General features: G+C 47.5%; 1 protein-coding gene across 5 annotated transcripts in view; it reads right to left on the reverse strand.

Annotated features, from left to right (window-relative positions):
• Positions 1 to 1,820: 1,820 nt before the first annotated feature.
• Positions 1,821 to 15,052, reverse strand: part of PLEKHM3 (pleckstrin homology domain containing M3) — a 198,045-nt gene continuing 184,813 nt past the window's right edge. For 4 of the 5 annotated variants that reach the window (XM_040476029.1, XM_040476030.1, XM_040476032.1 and 1 more), the window contains one exon: positions 1,821 to 8,212. In XM_040476029.1, coding sequence (XP_040331963.1) covers positions 8,035 to 8,212 — 178 coding nt within the window. In that variant the 3' untranslated portion in view covers positions 1,821 to 8,034. The remainder of the gene's footprint in view (positions 8,213 to 15,052) is intronic. The other variant, XM_040476035.1, reaches the window with a different exon arrangement.

A 15,052-nucleotide genomic window follows, 5' to 3' on the forward strand; every position in this document is an offset into this window, starting at 1 on the left:
TTCCACTTTAAACACCACTATCAAGAGTGATGAAGTCCGTGTGCACCGAGGGGCCTGCGGTGGGAGCAGACTCGCGCATGCATGCGTTTGAGGACGCAGGCAGCATAGCCTGCTGAAATGGAGGAAGGAAAAAATGAAAGGGAGAACACAAGGCTGCCTTTGTAGCCAGCTTAGTCACCTGTGGCCATGACCTGGCCACTTCTATTCACCAGGCTGTCCGGAGATAGGATATACTGGAGAAACAGAAGCTAACCACACCCTGGAAGAAAATACAGGGGGTATAAAGGTAGAGTTTTACGAAAGCGATTGCAGCCCGTGAGCGGCAAGTTCCAAAGTACTTGTTCCGAGTCTGCTGGGAAAAGGGGTGGCAACAGCTGTTGGCTAGAGGGCAACTCAGGCCATTCAGTCCGTCCACATCCCTTTGACATCTTTCCCACTGCGGACCACCAGTAATGCCAAGCAAATGTTTATTTCAGGGCAACTTGCTTCGTTTAATCTAGTGGTTCTTAACTTTCAGAACACAGGAGAATCACCCAGGGAGCTTTTAAGAAATACACACACTCGGGCCCCATCCAGAGAGATTCGGATTCAATTGTCTGTGATGGGGTCCTGACATTTGGCTTTTGTTTTTGTGTTTCTGATGTGGGAACCACTGATTAAAGCCATCATCTTGAGCCATCATCAAAGGACAGGACGGGGGAAACAATTAAGGGAGATTCAGATCAACATCTCCTGGGGGTGGGGAGAGATGAATAAAATAGTGTCTCTTTCTAGCCTTCTGAAAACATCTTTGCATTTCTTCTCTGTGATGACACCAGACTTCCTGGAGTTCTGCAGCCGCTGCAGGTTACTACAACTGGGGGGAAGCTGACCTGTCCCGTGAATCAGATGAATCCAGGCTCTGACCACGTCCCGTGTCTAGCGTGGTTCTGTGAAACATTAACTCGTCTCTCTTTATCATGGGTTGTAACAGGTTTCTTGTGAGGATGAAGTCCAGTTGTTCCTTGGGCAGAATGGGCGTGAGCCCTAGTTGGTTTCCTGAGGGAGGGGGAGCAGAGGTTGGATATGGACACGTTGAGGTGTGTCTTGGGGGGTGAGGCTCAGGGTTCACCTCTGGTAAATGTTTAACTGGGAGCACCTTTTCTAGTCTCCGATGTCTGTCTTTGAGAAAGTGAGTTAAAATGGTGTTTTACGTTTCCTGGTGGAGAACTGTTGGACCCGTGGTCTCGGTGGCGGAAAAGCCAGGGCTGGCCCCGGCCACGTAGTACAGACGTGCCTGCCCGGCTCTCACCAACCAGAGGGCTGCTGTCTCTCACGTAAGCACCTCCTCTACTTTTCACTCTTTGCCCCCTAAATATGGTCTTCGGGAAGACGAGTGTCCTTGCCTGGTGGCCTACTGCTTGTCACTTGTCTATCTAATTTGGGGAGCACGGTGGCGAGATGAACCAGGACAAGAAGACTTGGGGAGGAGCTACGGTGGGAAGACATTCCACGCATGAGCTGTGGCGGGCTTCTCTCGGACCTGAAAGAAACCATGCCACCTTGACACACAAGGCCCAGAAAAAACTACATCTGCATTTTTATAAAGTTACACTCTTATTTTTCACAGGCATAGGAAGGGCTGTGAGAGTATTGTGAGTCGATGAATTTGGGGGGGGGAACCCCTGTAAGATTAATATTAAGAGATATTTTAAAGTCCTAGTAGCCCATTTTCAATAAATCTCAAATCTTGACTTTGAGTTAACATCCAGAGCTCATCTCGGGTTTTCACCACCCCTGCGAAAACAGTGTTTTAATGAAGTTGTTATGAGAACAGAAAGTATTTTCTGAATTGTTTATTGAGAGAGAGATGACTTTGTACATTAGGAACTGGTGCACTTAAATTATACGACAGATGACCATAAAAACTAGGGCTCTTGTCAACAATACAGCTTTGCTTTATATTATTACGGTTACTGATATTTAAAAATGATATAAACAAAAATATGGATAAGTTATGCCCAAACGAAAGGCAACAAACTCCAGAAAACAGAAATAGCATGTATAGCACATTTGTTATTTCAAATAGTTCAACACAGGGTGATATAATTGCCCAAGCCCAGAATTTTAGTGGGTTCTGTCATGCATGAGTGGAAAGAAGGGAGGACGACACGGATCTGACCCAGGAGCAGGAGAACAAGTCGAGTGGAAGTCTTGTGCACCGACCGCCACGTTCCATGCTCTTCGTTTGCAAACGAATCATTTTCCCTCCTTTTACTGTTCATTAAAGAAGACTCCCCCCCCCCCCAACCCCACCCCCAATCTTCTTCGGTGGGCTTCTGGCTATTCAAAAGAAGATTCTGGTAGGTGACCAAAATCAGAACCTAGGCCTCCAGCAGCAAAAGCCGAAGTGGACTCAATGGACTGCCCATGCCACACGGAAACATTTTCATCACAATGTGTTCAAGAGACTTCCCACTCCTACCTGGGAAACAGGTGGTGACGCAAAAAGGAAAACCTTTATACGGTAAACGAAAAGAAAATTGTTTTTGTATACTTTTTTTAGCCTGAAGAAGGCTAAGCTCACCGACTCTACAGATTCAAGTCTGGATAATCTCTCCTCATTGGCCTTGGTGACATCGTGACATTCCCCTGAGTTTGGTTAATGAAAGCAAGCAAACAAACAAATAACAAGAGTGATCAAAAACCAAAACCCAAAACCCGAACCAGCGTAAAACGAAGTTCAACCGTGACGCAGTCGTGTCTTTTGTATTTCGTGGTAAAAGTGTTGACGGAGCTAAGAAGCCCATGTTTCTACCCTTCTGCGTTAATGAAGTCTTCCCGACAGGAATCCTTTGCTCGTGAGGTGAAGGCACCAGGTTAAACAAAGGCGAAAGGTCTGACATGCGTGTGGAATATGCAGGTCACCAGCGCGTTTGTAAAACGGAGTGGCCGGCAGAGAGGAAGCAAAGTGATCCAGATTGAGGCGCAGGGCCCTGCAGGCTTCAGGTGGGTCCACAGAGGAGACAGAAGCACTAGGCAGTGCTGTAAGGCACTCCTGCCGGGAAAGGCGGATGGCAAGACCGACATGGAGAAGGAGCACCCGCTCCAGTGGTCTGCCGGCCGGGTTACAGCCATGAGGCCTGACGCTGGCCCCGGCTCAGGACTGGGGCGAGGAAGATCGAGGGCTGGGGAGAGAGGCTGGTCTGCAGCGCTACGGCCGGGAGAAAGGAGTCTCCACCGTGCTACGAGCTGCTTTATGCGCCTGAGTCTTCTCCCCTAGGCAACCACTGTGGCTTTGTGTCACGCCTTTCTGACAAGATGGCTTCTCTTTCCAGGGAGGAACCGAACCCCAACAGCAGTTGTCCCTTCCCTTGTGCTTAACCCTGGCTTCCACCACATCGAAGGCCACTTGATGAGGAGCGTGCCACATCACACGATCGTCAGGAACCCACGTGAAATAAAGCCCCTGACAACTACGGGGGTGCCGAGGAGGACATTCCACGCTTTCGACTTTTACCTAGAGTTCAACAGTGACTGAGACTTTACCTTGGCATGCATCCACGAAGACATACTAAAGAGAACCCCTCAAGTCAGAGGGTCTGAATACAATGAAATTAGAATTGTCTACCATCAGGAAGTGCTGGGTGCTAGGACTTAACTGCCCCCATGATAGAAATCAACACTTGTCTGCTTAAATTAACTGAGCAGGGCTTATCACCCGTCCTGGGCTCAACCTAGAGCAGTGGGTTCTACTAGACTCGGGGTCAGGAGAATGGGCCACAGTACACAATACAGCAATGCTCAGTTGCTAACAAGAACCAAGGGAAGGAAGACAGTACCTCTACAGACTCAATTCATGCCAAGGAGAGAGTGTTCATTTCTGTCAGTTCTGCCCCCAATTCTCTAACTTTATGACATTATTTTAAGAGTAAGAAAAGTATTGAGACAGAAAATTCAAAAAATAAGGGGGGAAACTGTATGCATCTCTCTTTAGTGGGAGAAGTAAAAAAATAAAATAAAATAACTTCTGAATTGGCTCTAGACAGTGTTAGAATCAAGAGTTGATGAGTTACTTCCTAATCCAGTTATTTCAGTAAAGTGCAGCAGAGCAGTGGAGATGAAGAATTCTGCCCAAACCTAAGAACAGCAGCATTGGCTTTACCCTAAATTAGGAGCAAAATATATCTTGGCTTCCTCAGGTAATGCCTCTTTTTTGCAGAAGTGTTCGGTGTGGCATCCGGTCCTACCCTGATACAGTAATTTACACATGCCGTTTTTTGGCCAGTAGATAGAGAACAAACCCACAGGTCTGGAAGCCAAGCCTTTTCAAGGAGGCACAGGAAGAAACCGTCCAGTGTCAGTATGCAGTGTGTACACAGGCAGAGACAAAACCAGAGGTCAGAGCTCATCCAAGTGGACTCGCTTAGTTTAAGCAAAGGCTGTATAGGGCTGCTAGAGTGATGTAAACACCGAGGTTCTCACTGCAGCCCGAAGGAGATCATGGCACAGTCCCTTTGCAGGAGTCCGAAGTACCACTGAGTTAGCTGGAAACCACAAATCCCAAACACTAATCATATTCCCTTTTTTTGTTGTTTTGTTTTGTTTTTTTTGGTGGAGGCCTAGTCTAGTAGAATCGAAAAGCGATTACCCTCTCAGCTAATCAAGTATTAAAGCTCCTAAAAATATCACATTTTATTACTACATATATGAAAATGGCTGGAACACAAGTGCCCTGAAAAGGCAGTGGGGCGAAGGGGGATGATGAGACTTTACGTGGTTTTCATATAAAGAGGCTTTCAACTTTGGGGAAAATCAGCCCTGGAAAGAACACGACTCGATTCCAGTTGACTGCTTTTAAAGTACTCTGTGGCCTTCCTGCAGCGGTACAACTGGGCTCTATTTTGGGAACTGGCTTCTCTACTGCAGGATTAGATGCCAACATTTTACCAGGGTTGGACTGTCTCACACACGAGCTTCTGGCACTGTTAGGAGGGATTTCCTCAAGTGATACACCAGGGAATGGGCCTTTCACGTGAAAAGAGTTTCCCTGGAGTCAGCCGCCGGCTCTAGGAGATTAATTGGCTGCTTTCTCATGTGTTTCATGTGTGAGATATTTAACAGGGGATGAGAACGGGAACAGGAGGGAAAGCAGGTATTAGCTTGGTTCTGAAGGAGGTGGTGAGCCACAGATCTGCTTTTGTTTCGACAGTTCCTGAGCAGTGGAACAATTACCTAACAGTGTACCGAGTCATTTGTTTGGGTTGAAAACAGTAAGGGCGTTCATGTGCTCGAAGGCGTTTCTGGGCTGGAAAACAGCAATTTTGAACTTTCATGACAGACCCAATTCCTAAGCTGGCTCCACTCTGTCCTATCAGATTTTGGTGGTGGTGGTGGTGGACTGCTGTGTCGACTGGCAGGCAGCACCGACCAGGCCGTCAGGGACACAGAAAAGGAGGGAAAACAAGCAGCTGGGATGCTGTTCCGCTTCTGGGTAGCCGAAGGACCCAGCACATCTACGGTTTGGTTTTTTTCTCTCCTCTTTTGAAAATAAGCAGAAAATGATGTGGGTAGAAAGGTCTCCTTTGGAGTACCCAGGGAATGCCAGGATTTAGCAAGGACCTCTAAATGGGCACCCGTGAAAACAAAGGCCTTTAGAACAGGGGTCCAGAATCTCTCCCTCTCAGCAGGTCTGACGCTAGGTGCCTGGGAGGTGGGACAGGAAATTCTGTACAGAGAGCAAACATGCTGGAGGGGGCAAGGGGGCCTGCGCTTCAGGTCTCCCAACCCACTGTGCTGGGGATGGCCTCGCTGACAGGCGGGATCACAGATACATTAATTACAGCGAAGGCAGAGGCAAACTACGGCGATGGGGAGCTGGGGGCGGAGGGGAAAAGGCACTTTGCCATCGGAGCACATCTGTTTTATAATAAGCAGGTCTATAATTCTCTTGTGAAAGATCATGTTCTGCTATCTTCTCTGAGGCTGGAAAATATAAATACTGTATTTCACGAAGGGGAAGAAAAAGGAGGAGGGGATCAAATTTGTTTGCCTGTTTGCCAAGTGCTTGTTTGAGATTTTCCACCCTTTATCTTTTGTGTGCAATGTTCTCTATAACCGGAGTTGGGGCGGGGGGAAGTCAACCTGTTTTTTCCAAGAGTAAAAGGCACCGTAAGGTGTCTCGTGAATGGGGTCTTGGCCTTTTAACAAGTTTTTATGCCCTTGGTTACAGCTGCTGCAGTCAGAAAATACAGGCATGTGTGGTGGGAAGCTATTAAGTTGAAATGAATGGTCCGGGGCCAAAGGAACTGGCATGGGTTGAGAGGTGAAATGTTTGCATCCAGCAGTCGGCACAAAAGTCAGTCCGGAATGTCACGCCTCTACACGGACAGAGGTTTCAAGAGTTAGGATCTGGAGGGAGCAAGGTGTGGGGGCGAAGCAGTAATGGGGTGAAATGTATCCTATACTTTGTGAGCCACTGATTCTCCAGATCCCAACAGCGGTGAAACTACCCAACTATGAGGGCCTTGGAGGCATCTGCTCGGGGAAAACATACAGAATCGTCTCCTATGGCCTGTTGAAAATTGCTTCATTATCAGTGTATCTTTCTGCTCTGGGAAGATTATGGTGGAAAGAATGGAGCCATGATTTCCAGTGCCGGCCTACTTGACATTTTGGTCACGACTATTCTACTGGCTCCCACACGGCATGGCGGCGGGGGCCACGGCTCTGCTAAGTGGTGAAGCGATTCATTATATTTCCTATTCCTAGGATATGATTTTAGCATTTTTGTTTCAAGGTGGCAATTATGTGTGTGTGTGTGTGTGTGTGTGTATCTATTTAAACAATACTATTACATTTAGTTCATTAATTGTATTCATAAGTTTGGTATTTTCTTAATAGTCTACTGTTGGTGTTTTGAAGTCCCATGTTACTTTGATTTTGTAAGCAATTTGAAAAGCGTGAAAGCAGATGTGGTTAAATTGACAGGCCAAAGTGAAAGTGCAATGGAGAACAATGACAAATAAAGCATTTCAAATAAATAGGAAGGACGTGCCTACCTAAGATTCTGTGAAAAGAAACTGAACGCCACCTCACAGAATGTACGTACAATATCCACAGTCTAGAAACCGATGTGTTTGACCACAATCGTAGGAAATTTCCCCAGGCCAGCACCATTAAAAAAAAATCATAAATATTCCCCACGAAACCCTGGGAAAACTGCCCTTCAGAAAGCCGTTTTCAACCAAATATGCTGGGGCGTCGCACCCTTAGGTGGCGCTGGGCTTCGAACCAGCACACAGACCGACAACAAGCAGCTATTGGTCGCCGAGGTCTCTTTTTTCTTTTTTCCTCAGGAAAAAAAACCCCTGAGATTAACTTCAAAACCAGAAGGAGCTCTCCTCATAAAGTAGGGGTGCGTGCTTTCTGTCAGAGGGAGCTCACACTCCTCATTTCTGGGCCACTTGGCTCAGCTGAGGTGATCCCCACCTGCACGGCAGAAACTGAGGTGACCCGGAGTCATCTATCCCCGTGTTCTGAAGATTTTCTTGTGACACGGGCGATGGCGAGGGCTTGCCTCGGTCACCGCATCCTCTGTGAAGGCTCAAAATAAATAACACAAACGCAACCCGAAGTTCTGTGCTTCTGTAGGAAATGCTTCCTCCTGTGTCCCGCGTAACAAGATGGCCCCCGAGAGCCAAACGACAAAACAAAGCAAAACAAGAAAAAAAAAAAATCTGGGCTATATAAAGCATCGTGTGAGAACCAGGGTTTTGCTTGGGAGCAAGCTGCTGAAATTCATGGCTAAGTTTAATTCAGCTACTGGTATTTTCTTTGAGCCACAGAGGCTTCACGGACCTTTTGGACGGCGATTTACACAGAACATACATACGGGACGTCTAGGTATGTGTGTATATGTATGTAAATATATATCTATATCTAGCTGAAGATGAGACATACTCTTCCTCCAAAGGGACCTAACTGGCTGGTCAGGAGGCCGCCGGGCTGATGGATCGGTGAGAGGTCAGTCCCTGTCCTCGGGCCCCTGCTGAGTCAGGTGTTCTGGTAGGACAGCTCAAACATGTTGCAGGCCTCCTCCAGGCTCTCGTCCACGTTCAGCCTCCGCCAGAAAGACTTCTGTTTCTTCTGCAGCTCTCGGCGGACGCACCTCGGGCAGGGGACGGACTTTTCTTTGCATTCAGAATGGAAAACAGCTCCACAGCTTTCACACCTGCAAAAGCCGAACGTGGGAGATGATGAACCAGGCTGAGATGAGCAAGACACAAATAGCTGAAGTTCAGTCCTCTGTGCAGCTCAGAGTACATTCACTCCGGGTTAGCCCCACCACCGGGGAGAGAGATGACTCACAGAAATGGGCTCTTCCCTTTTCCAAGATGCTCAAGGTTGAATTTCCCTTGAAAAAAGAATTTTTTTTTTTTTCCTGATTAGAACTAGCTGGGGCGAGGCTTATGGCTCACAGTGGAGGGGGGTCAGCAGTCAACTAGCAACTGTGTGATCGTGGTGACAGTGGACAGAGTTCTAGAAGCTCTGTGTGTTAGTTTCCTATCCCTGGGCCAGCAGTGTGGGTAGTAACTCTGGGGTGAAGTGACGGAGAACCAGAATGCTGTGCTCTGAATACCAGTGACGGCCCCGGCGTTTTAGCCGTGAAAATGGTGCTGTCCACTTCTGCTAATGTGGGCTGCGTGGTTCTCCGTGACTCCCTGCCTTCATCCGACAGTTTGGAAAGGTCAAACGACACTTTTCTGAATGATATCCTTTGGTCTACTGTCCTTCTGAGTTTTTTAAAAATCAGGGACCCCCCCCCACCTTTGTAAGCCCATCTTTATAACACAAGTGGGGACAGTAAAGCACGAGAGAGTGGAGAAGAGGGTATTTTTTGAAGGCAACATGCAGATATTGTAATTTATAGAGGGGAGGCATTCCAGGTGGATGACTAGTTTGTTGTTTGGCTTAGTGGAAGCCTGCACAGGAGTCCAAATGACTTGTTTTTCCTGCAAAGTCTTTAATAATGAGTAACTGTCAAGCACAACTGTAGCTGCTCCAGGAGGTGGCTTGCCAGTGTGGATTCAGCGCCCACCCTTCCACACAGCCCTGACAAGCAACGGCTCCCTCATCTCAGGAGCCCAGGGCATCAGGCCCGTGTGGTTCTGTCCAACCAGCAACAGTGCATGCGGGGCCCAGCACTGGACCAGGTTCGAAGAGGACTATGAAGGAAACAGCCCTCAAGGCTCAGTTTGTGCTGCTTTTGTTTTTTCTCTAGTATCTTGGGCTTCAGTCCTGGGCATAGGATGGTCTTTGGGGCACCCTTTCCTAGCCTGCCTCTGACTTAGCCCCAGGACCAGTCCAGATTGAGAAAGTTTGGTGAAAGGACCCACCCACCCACCCTCGTACCCAGGAGACTCCTCTGCTGCTCAGAGACCAAAAGACAGGACCTCTCGGTAGCAGCAGTCTCTGCCCGAGCTCAGCTCTCTGGGCAAGTAAAACACAGGGGTGGCTAGGAGTGACATGGCTTGACTTCAAATTCCACCTTCACATCACTTTCCGGCTGTATGGACTGAACTGTGCAGCACCTCCTCCCTGCCACCACCCTGACCGAATTCCTATGATGAAGCTCTAACCCGCAGCGTCACCACATTTGGAGATAGCGTCTTCAGGAAGAAGTCAAGGTTACATGAGGTCATAAGGGTGGGCCCTGATCTGATAGGATTCGTGTCCTTGTAAGAAGAGATGCCAGAGAGCTCTCTCTCTTTCTCCCCCACTGTGTGGACCCAGAGGAAAGGCCGTGTGAGGAAGGCAGCAAGAAGGTGGCCATCTGTGAGCCAGGCAGGGAGCTCTCATCGGAAACCACGCCCTGCTGGATCTGGATCTGGGACTCCAGGCTTCCAGAACTGTGAGAAATACATTATCTGTTGTTTAAGCCAGCCAGTCTGTGGTATTTTGTATGACAGCCTGAGCCGACTAAGACAATGACCTTGAGCAAGTCACTTCATCTCTCTGAACTTTGGTTTCCTTATCTGCTAAGTAGAGTTTCCATTAACATGCACCTCGTAGAAGTGTTGTGAAGCTGAAATGAGGTAATAAGGCATTTAGCACAGCTCCTGGCATGTGGTAGGTGCTCAATAACACAGCCAAGACTGCTGCTGCTGCCCTCCTGAGAGTCTTCATTTCAATCTGACCACACCTACAACACCCGCGGTGACGTGAGGACATCTTGATCAACCCCCTCATGCCATAGATAGGAAAACCGAGATTCTAAGAGGGCTAGTGATTGTCTCATGAGGACACAGTGAGTTAAAGACAGAGTTGAGACTAGAATCCAGGACTCCTGACAGCCCAGCCACAGCTCATACCGAGGCCTCGTCATCTGAGTGGGGGGAATGTGCCATCCTAGAGGGAGATGCAAGGCTTCCAATAAGAAGACTTGTGCTCAAATCACAACCTTTTCTTTGAGCGGTCTTGGGCAAGTCACTGCTCTGGTTTCCTCATTTTCCTTCCTACTCACGGAGTTCTGTGGAACAGAAATGGGTGAATGTATACGGAAGGATATTCCAATGGCAAGTGCTCTAAAGAGCAGGTGAGTGTGACACCACCCTTCGTGGTGACTCTAGGACCTGCTTTCTTGACGCTGGAGCCACACTGGTCAGGACGGTCGACCCGGTAGAATCATCTCTAGCATCTCCCTGCCTTGGCTCCTCCCTCTTTCCAGTGGGATGAAGGTTGGACCCAGGTCTCCTAGTGCCTCTTGTCTGGGTCAGCTCTTCCCCAGTGGCAGTGTCTTTGTCCTCACTGGGTCACACCTCCATACCCTCCTATCACTGAAGTGACACTAATGGTAGCCTTATCAAATAAATTTCCTCCTTCCTGCCCCCTTTGCCCTGCTGAGTTAGTGATTTATACACCTAGGGATGTTGCCCTAGGGCAGTGATTGATAAGGGGAAAACCGCTGGGTTCCTTCAGTACCACCCCCTTATCTCTGCTGATACCGGCACCCCCACACCCCACTTAAGGGAGGAGGGGTGAGTCTTATTGGGTATTTCCGGTGCAGCAGACACCCATGGGGTGATGGAGGGGCTGAGTACACCTGCTCTTTCCAGCCAAAGGTCAGTAACTGAGAAAAAGTCTGAGATAAAAAATTAATGATTTCAGAATGTAACCAAGTCCTATTTTCTAACCATTTGTAACCCAGCAGTCATCTTTGGAACAGTATAATGGACAGACTGGTCAATGACCTTCCCAAATTCAGACAGCCTATTGTTAACTTTCCCCCTGATTTGCTTTTAAGTGAAAAGAATAAGGTCAGGAAAAGGAAGGAGGAAGAGAAACAGTTTCTTACGTAAAAGTTATGGAGCTCTATAAGAAAAATGTGCAGGAGAAATATTTACATTAAACAACGCAATATATAGGCTTGCTCCTCTTTGAGAATAGCACTTTATTTAAAAGGACCTTTCACTTTAAAAGAATTCACTGACTCCTTGGTGTTTCCTGAATTTCCCGACTATATTTCAAATATGACTTAACAGACAACTTCTCAGGACCACATCTTGCACAAAAGGTAAATCTATCAATGTAATCATCCGTGTGCAAAATTGCAGCAGATAATGAAAGAGACCCATCCTTCCGTGTCCCTGAGTGATAAACCAAATGAAAGCCGGCCAGTTTCATCGTCATTTCTGAGTTACCTGCTCCCAGCAATCAGCAGCTTCATGGCTTTCTGGTTGTTGCTGTACATCACGGAGAGCAAAGACCTATGTCCTCCTTTCCAGCGTCACAGGGAATGCAACCCCAGGGAGACATAGTTGCTATTGACCAAAGCCATCCAGTGGGTTTTTCCTGAAAACGTCCACTGCTTCCCTGAATCCAGGGATCTCAACCTCGGCACTATTGACGTTTGGGGCCAGACAGCTGTTTGTTGTTGGAGGGGGCTGCCCAGTGCACCTCATGGTGCTCAACAGCATCCCTGGCCTCAACCCACCAGATGCTGGTAGCAATCCCTCTCCCCAAGTTGTGACAACTGACAGTGTCTCTAGATGCTGCCCGAAGTCCAAATGTCCCCTGGGAGGGGCAGGGAGCTCATCCCAGCTGCGAACCATTGACCTAATTCATCTGGAGAAGGCATCATAGAGGGAGTATCCAGGGGATGCTTAAACTGTACCCTCCCCATGCAAGTGCCAACCAGTGGCTTATACTCACACCAACCAGTAAGGTCCAGCATAGTGTTACTTACTCATTTCGTTTTCACAAATATATATTTTTAATACATCATTTGGTTAACAGAGCTGAAATTCACTAGCATTAACCATCCCGTGGTTTTAAAAATTAATTCAGAACAGCATTTAAGAAGTTAATACCCATGACACAATTCTCTGTACTGCTTAGTAACCCTTAACTTTCTATCTACTCACTCTGATTTTTTTAGTCTTCCCCAAAAGCCACCTTGGTGGGTTGGCCCCCAGTTGTATTTATTTGCTCTGTGCCAAGAACATCTGGGCTGTTTCTCTGTAGTGTTCTCTGCTTCTTCATGCCCTATGTAGGCCATCTAGCAAATCTAAACTGAACACTTCTGCATTGGCCCCACAAAAGAAACTGCTTTTGTGTAACTGTGAAGCAGTTACGTTTCAGCAACTTCTACAATGAAAGAGAGACCAGAAAATATTAACGAGGCCACTTACTGAAGAGAGGAGGGCTCAGCTAGAATGAGGAGCCCGGACTTCCTGGCCCAGGTTGGCCCCATGGTCATTGGGATCTTGGGTAAGTTACTTCATCCCTGAACCTCTCGCTCTCCATGGAAGTTGAAGGGGAGGCTGGATTATCTAAGGTTCCTTCCAACTTGCAGATTTTGTGCAGGAGGGGTAAAGGCCTCTCTGGCTTTTATCTTTCTCTTTCCACACTTTCTTGCCCCAAGGTCTGTGGATGGATGAGTGGGAATACAGCCTTGCTGGCCACTCCTTGGAAAATCTCAAACTGACAAGCTGGGACTGAATGAGAGGATCCTTAAAGTGAAGAGTATTCCGGGGCGCCTGGGTGGCTCAGTCGGTTGGGAGTCTGACTTCGGCTCAGGTCATGATCTCACAGTTGGTGGGTTTGAGCCCCGCGTCGGACTCTGTGCTGACAGCTCAGAGCCTGGAGTCTGCTTGGGATTCTGTGTCTCCTCCTCTGTCTGCCCCTCCCATGCTCATGCTCTGTCTCACTTTGTCTCTCAATAATAAAATAAACGTAAGAAAGTTTTTTTTTTTAATAAAAAAAAGTGAGAGCATTACTTTAAATTTTATTTATTTGCATTGATAAATGTACATACAGCTCTGATTTTCAGGAGTTTGGCCAAAAGGAGCTGACTCTGCCTCTATCTCAGAACATTTCAATTAAACATTAAGGATTCCTTTCTAAGTACTTTCCCAACCGTCATCAACACCCTCTCTCCCAAAGAAAAAGCCAGTATGCTTCAGTGTGTGGGGTTTTTATTTTGGGGGCGGTGTGGGGGCTGGCTAGAGGCGGCAGTCATTTCTCATCCGATGTGCAAGTATTTTTGCGTTTTGACCCCTGGGACAGCCACAGTGGAGTGAACTGTATGCATGTGAGTGAGCATTGGACATACCATATGATGTGGGATAAGGAGGAAGGAACTCTAGTTCGGCTTCTTTGGAAGCTCTCGGGGCAGTGCCATTAACTGTCCACGTGTGCCCTGGAAAACTGGTCCCCTTCCTAGGGCTGGAGGCAGGGGCATAGCTCCACCAGCAGATCTCATTCTGTCTGAGTAAAGGCATCATCGAATGAGATGCTATACATTTTATGAATGGTCTTTGGCCTAAAAATTAGCTTATTGACCTAGGCCAGTGAGGGAGAGGTTCATACCCTGGAAATCTGATAGCCACAGACACAGTGTTCTCATTCGAGTATCAAAACCAAGAAAGCTAACCTGCTGCAAACTAACAGAATTAAATATGTGCAGGGGAAAAGGTTTGCTTCTCAAATATTATGGCAAAGAGGCAAGAATTCCTGGCTGTGGATAGTTTCCTGTTCTGGAATGCTGATGATGTGAGACCAATTAGAGACAGGCTCGACGGCTCTGTCTGTGTCTTCCAGATTCTAGCTGCATGCGGGCGGGCCACGGGAAGCTGCTAAAGGCCCCTGCCCCAAGTTGAGGTCACTGAAATGCTTCTGCTCTGTCCATGTCGGATTCTTCTCCTGCTGCATTTTTATTTTTGGCTCAGGCAATGACCTCAGATATTTCATTAGGATTGAAATCCAGGCTTGAGTTTGGCTGGATCTCTGACAAGTGAAAGGACAGGCCTGCAGAGCGGGGCAGCGCTCTGGCTGATTTCCACTCTGCCGAGCCCACAACGAACAGGGTGGGGTGCCGAAATAAGTGCACGTTATCAGGCATGCGAGTGCGGTTTGCTGTATGGCTACTATGTAAGGCGCCCCACAGAGCCACTAGCTATTATTGGTTTTTCCAAGAAACCGAGATGATTATTTAAATCTCTTAGCTAAGGGAGGTAGTTATTGGTGCCTGGTTATTTTAATGTTTGGGGTTGGTGTTTTCTTCTGTTCTTGTGTAAGTAAATGAATATAAGCCAATCATTTATAATTTGCTTAAGTGGAAAATCACGTAAGGTGTATGTCTGCATATGTACACATATGTGCTAGGTTTGTACTCCCTGTATGTACATATGTATGTGTGCTGTTTAGAAGAATACACAGAACATGTTAGCAAACATTCTAAGGTGAAATGAGTTAAACGGGATTTACACAATCTAACAGATTCTTTCTTTTGTGGGGTAATAGGAGGATTAAAATAAAGACACGTTACAGGCAATTTCAATAAGAAACAGGTTACGGTTAGTGCTGATGGCTGGGGACAGTCCAAGTTTCACAGCCTCTGCCTGGAGCACCACTTCCAGTGAAGCATTGAGCCAGGCTTACTAGAAATCCACACGCTCCAGATGCCTCTCTCCCCTACTCCAGGGGAAGCTGGTGGGATGGGGAGGAAGAGGGCAAAAGGTCTGGAAATGTTGGCTTACAGAACTGTTGTGGCTCCATGCAGAACTAGAAA

The sequence above is a fragment of the Herpailurus yagouaroundi genome, unplaced genomic scaffold, assembly GCF_014898765.1.
Source record: "Herpailurus yagouaroundi ecotype Mexico unplaced genomic scaffold, PumYag 140, whole genome shotgun sequence".
NCBI lineage: Eukaryota > Metazoa > Chordata > Mammalia > Carnivora > Felidae > Herpailurus > Herpailurus yagouaroundi.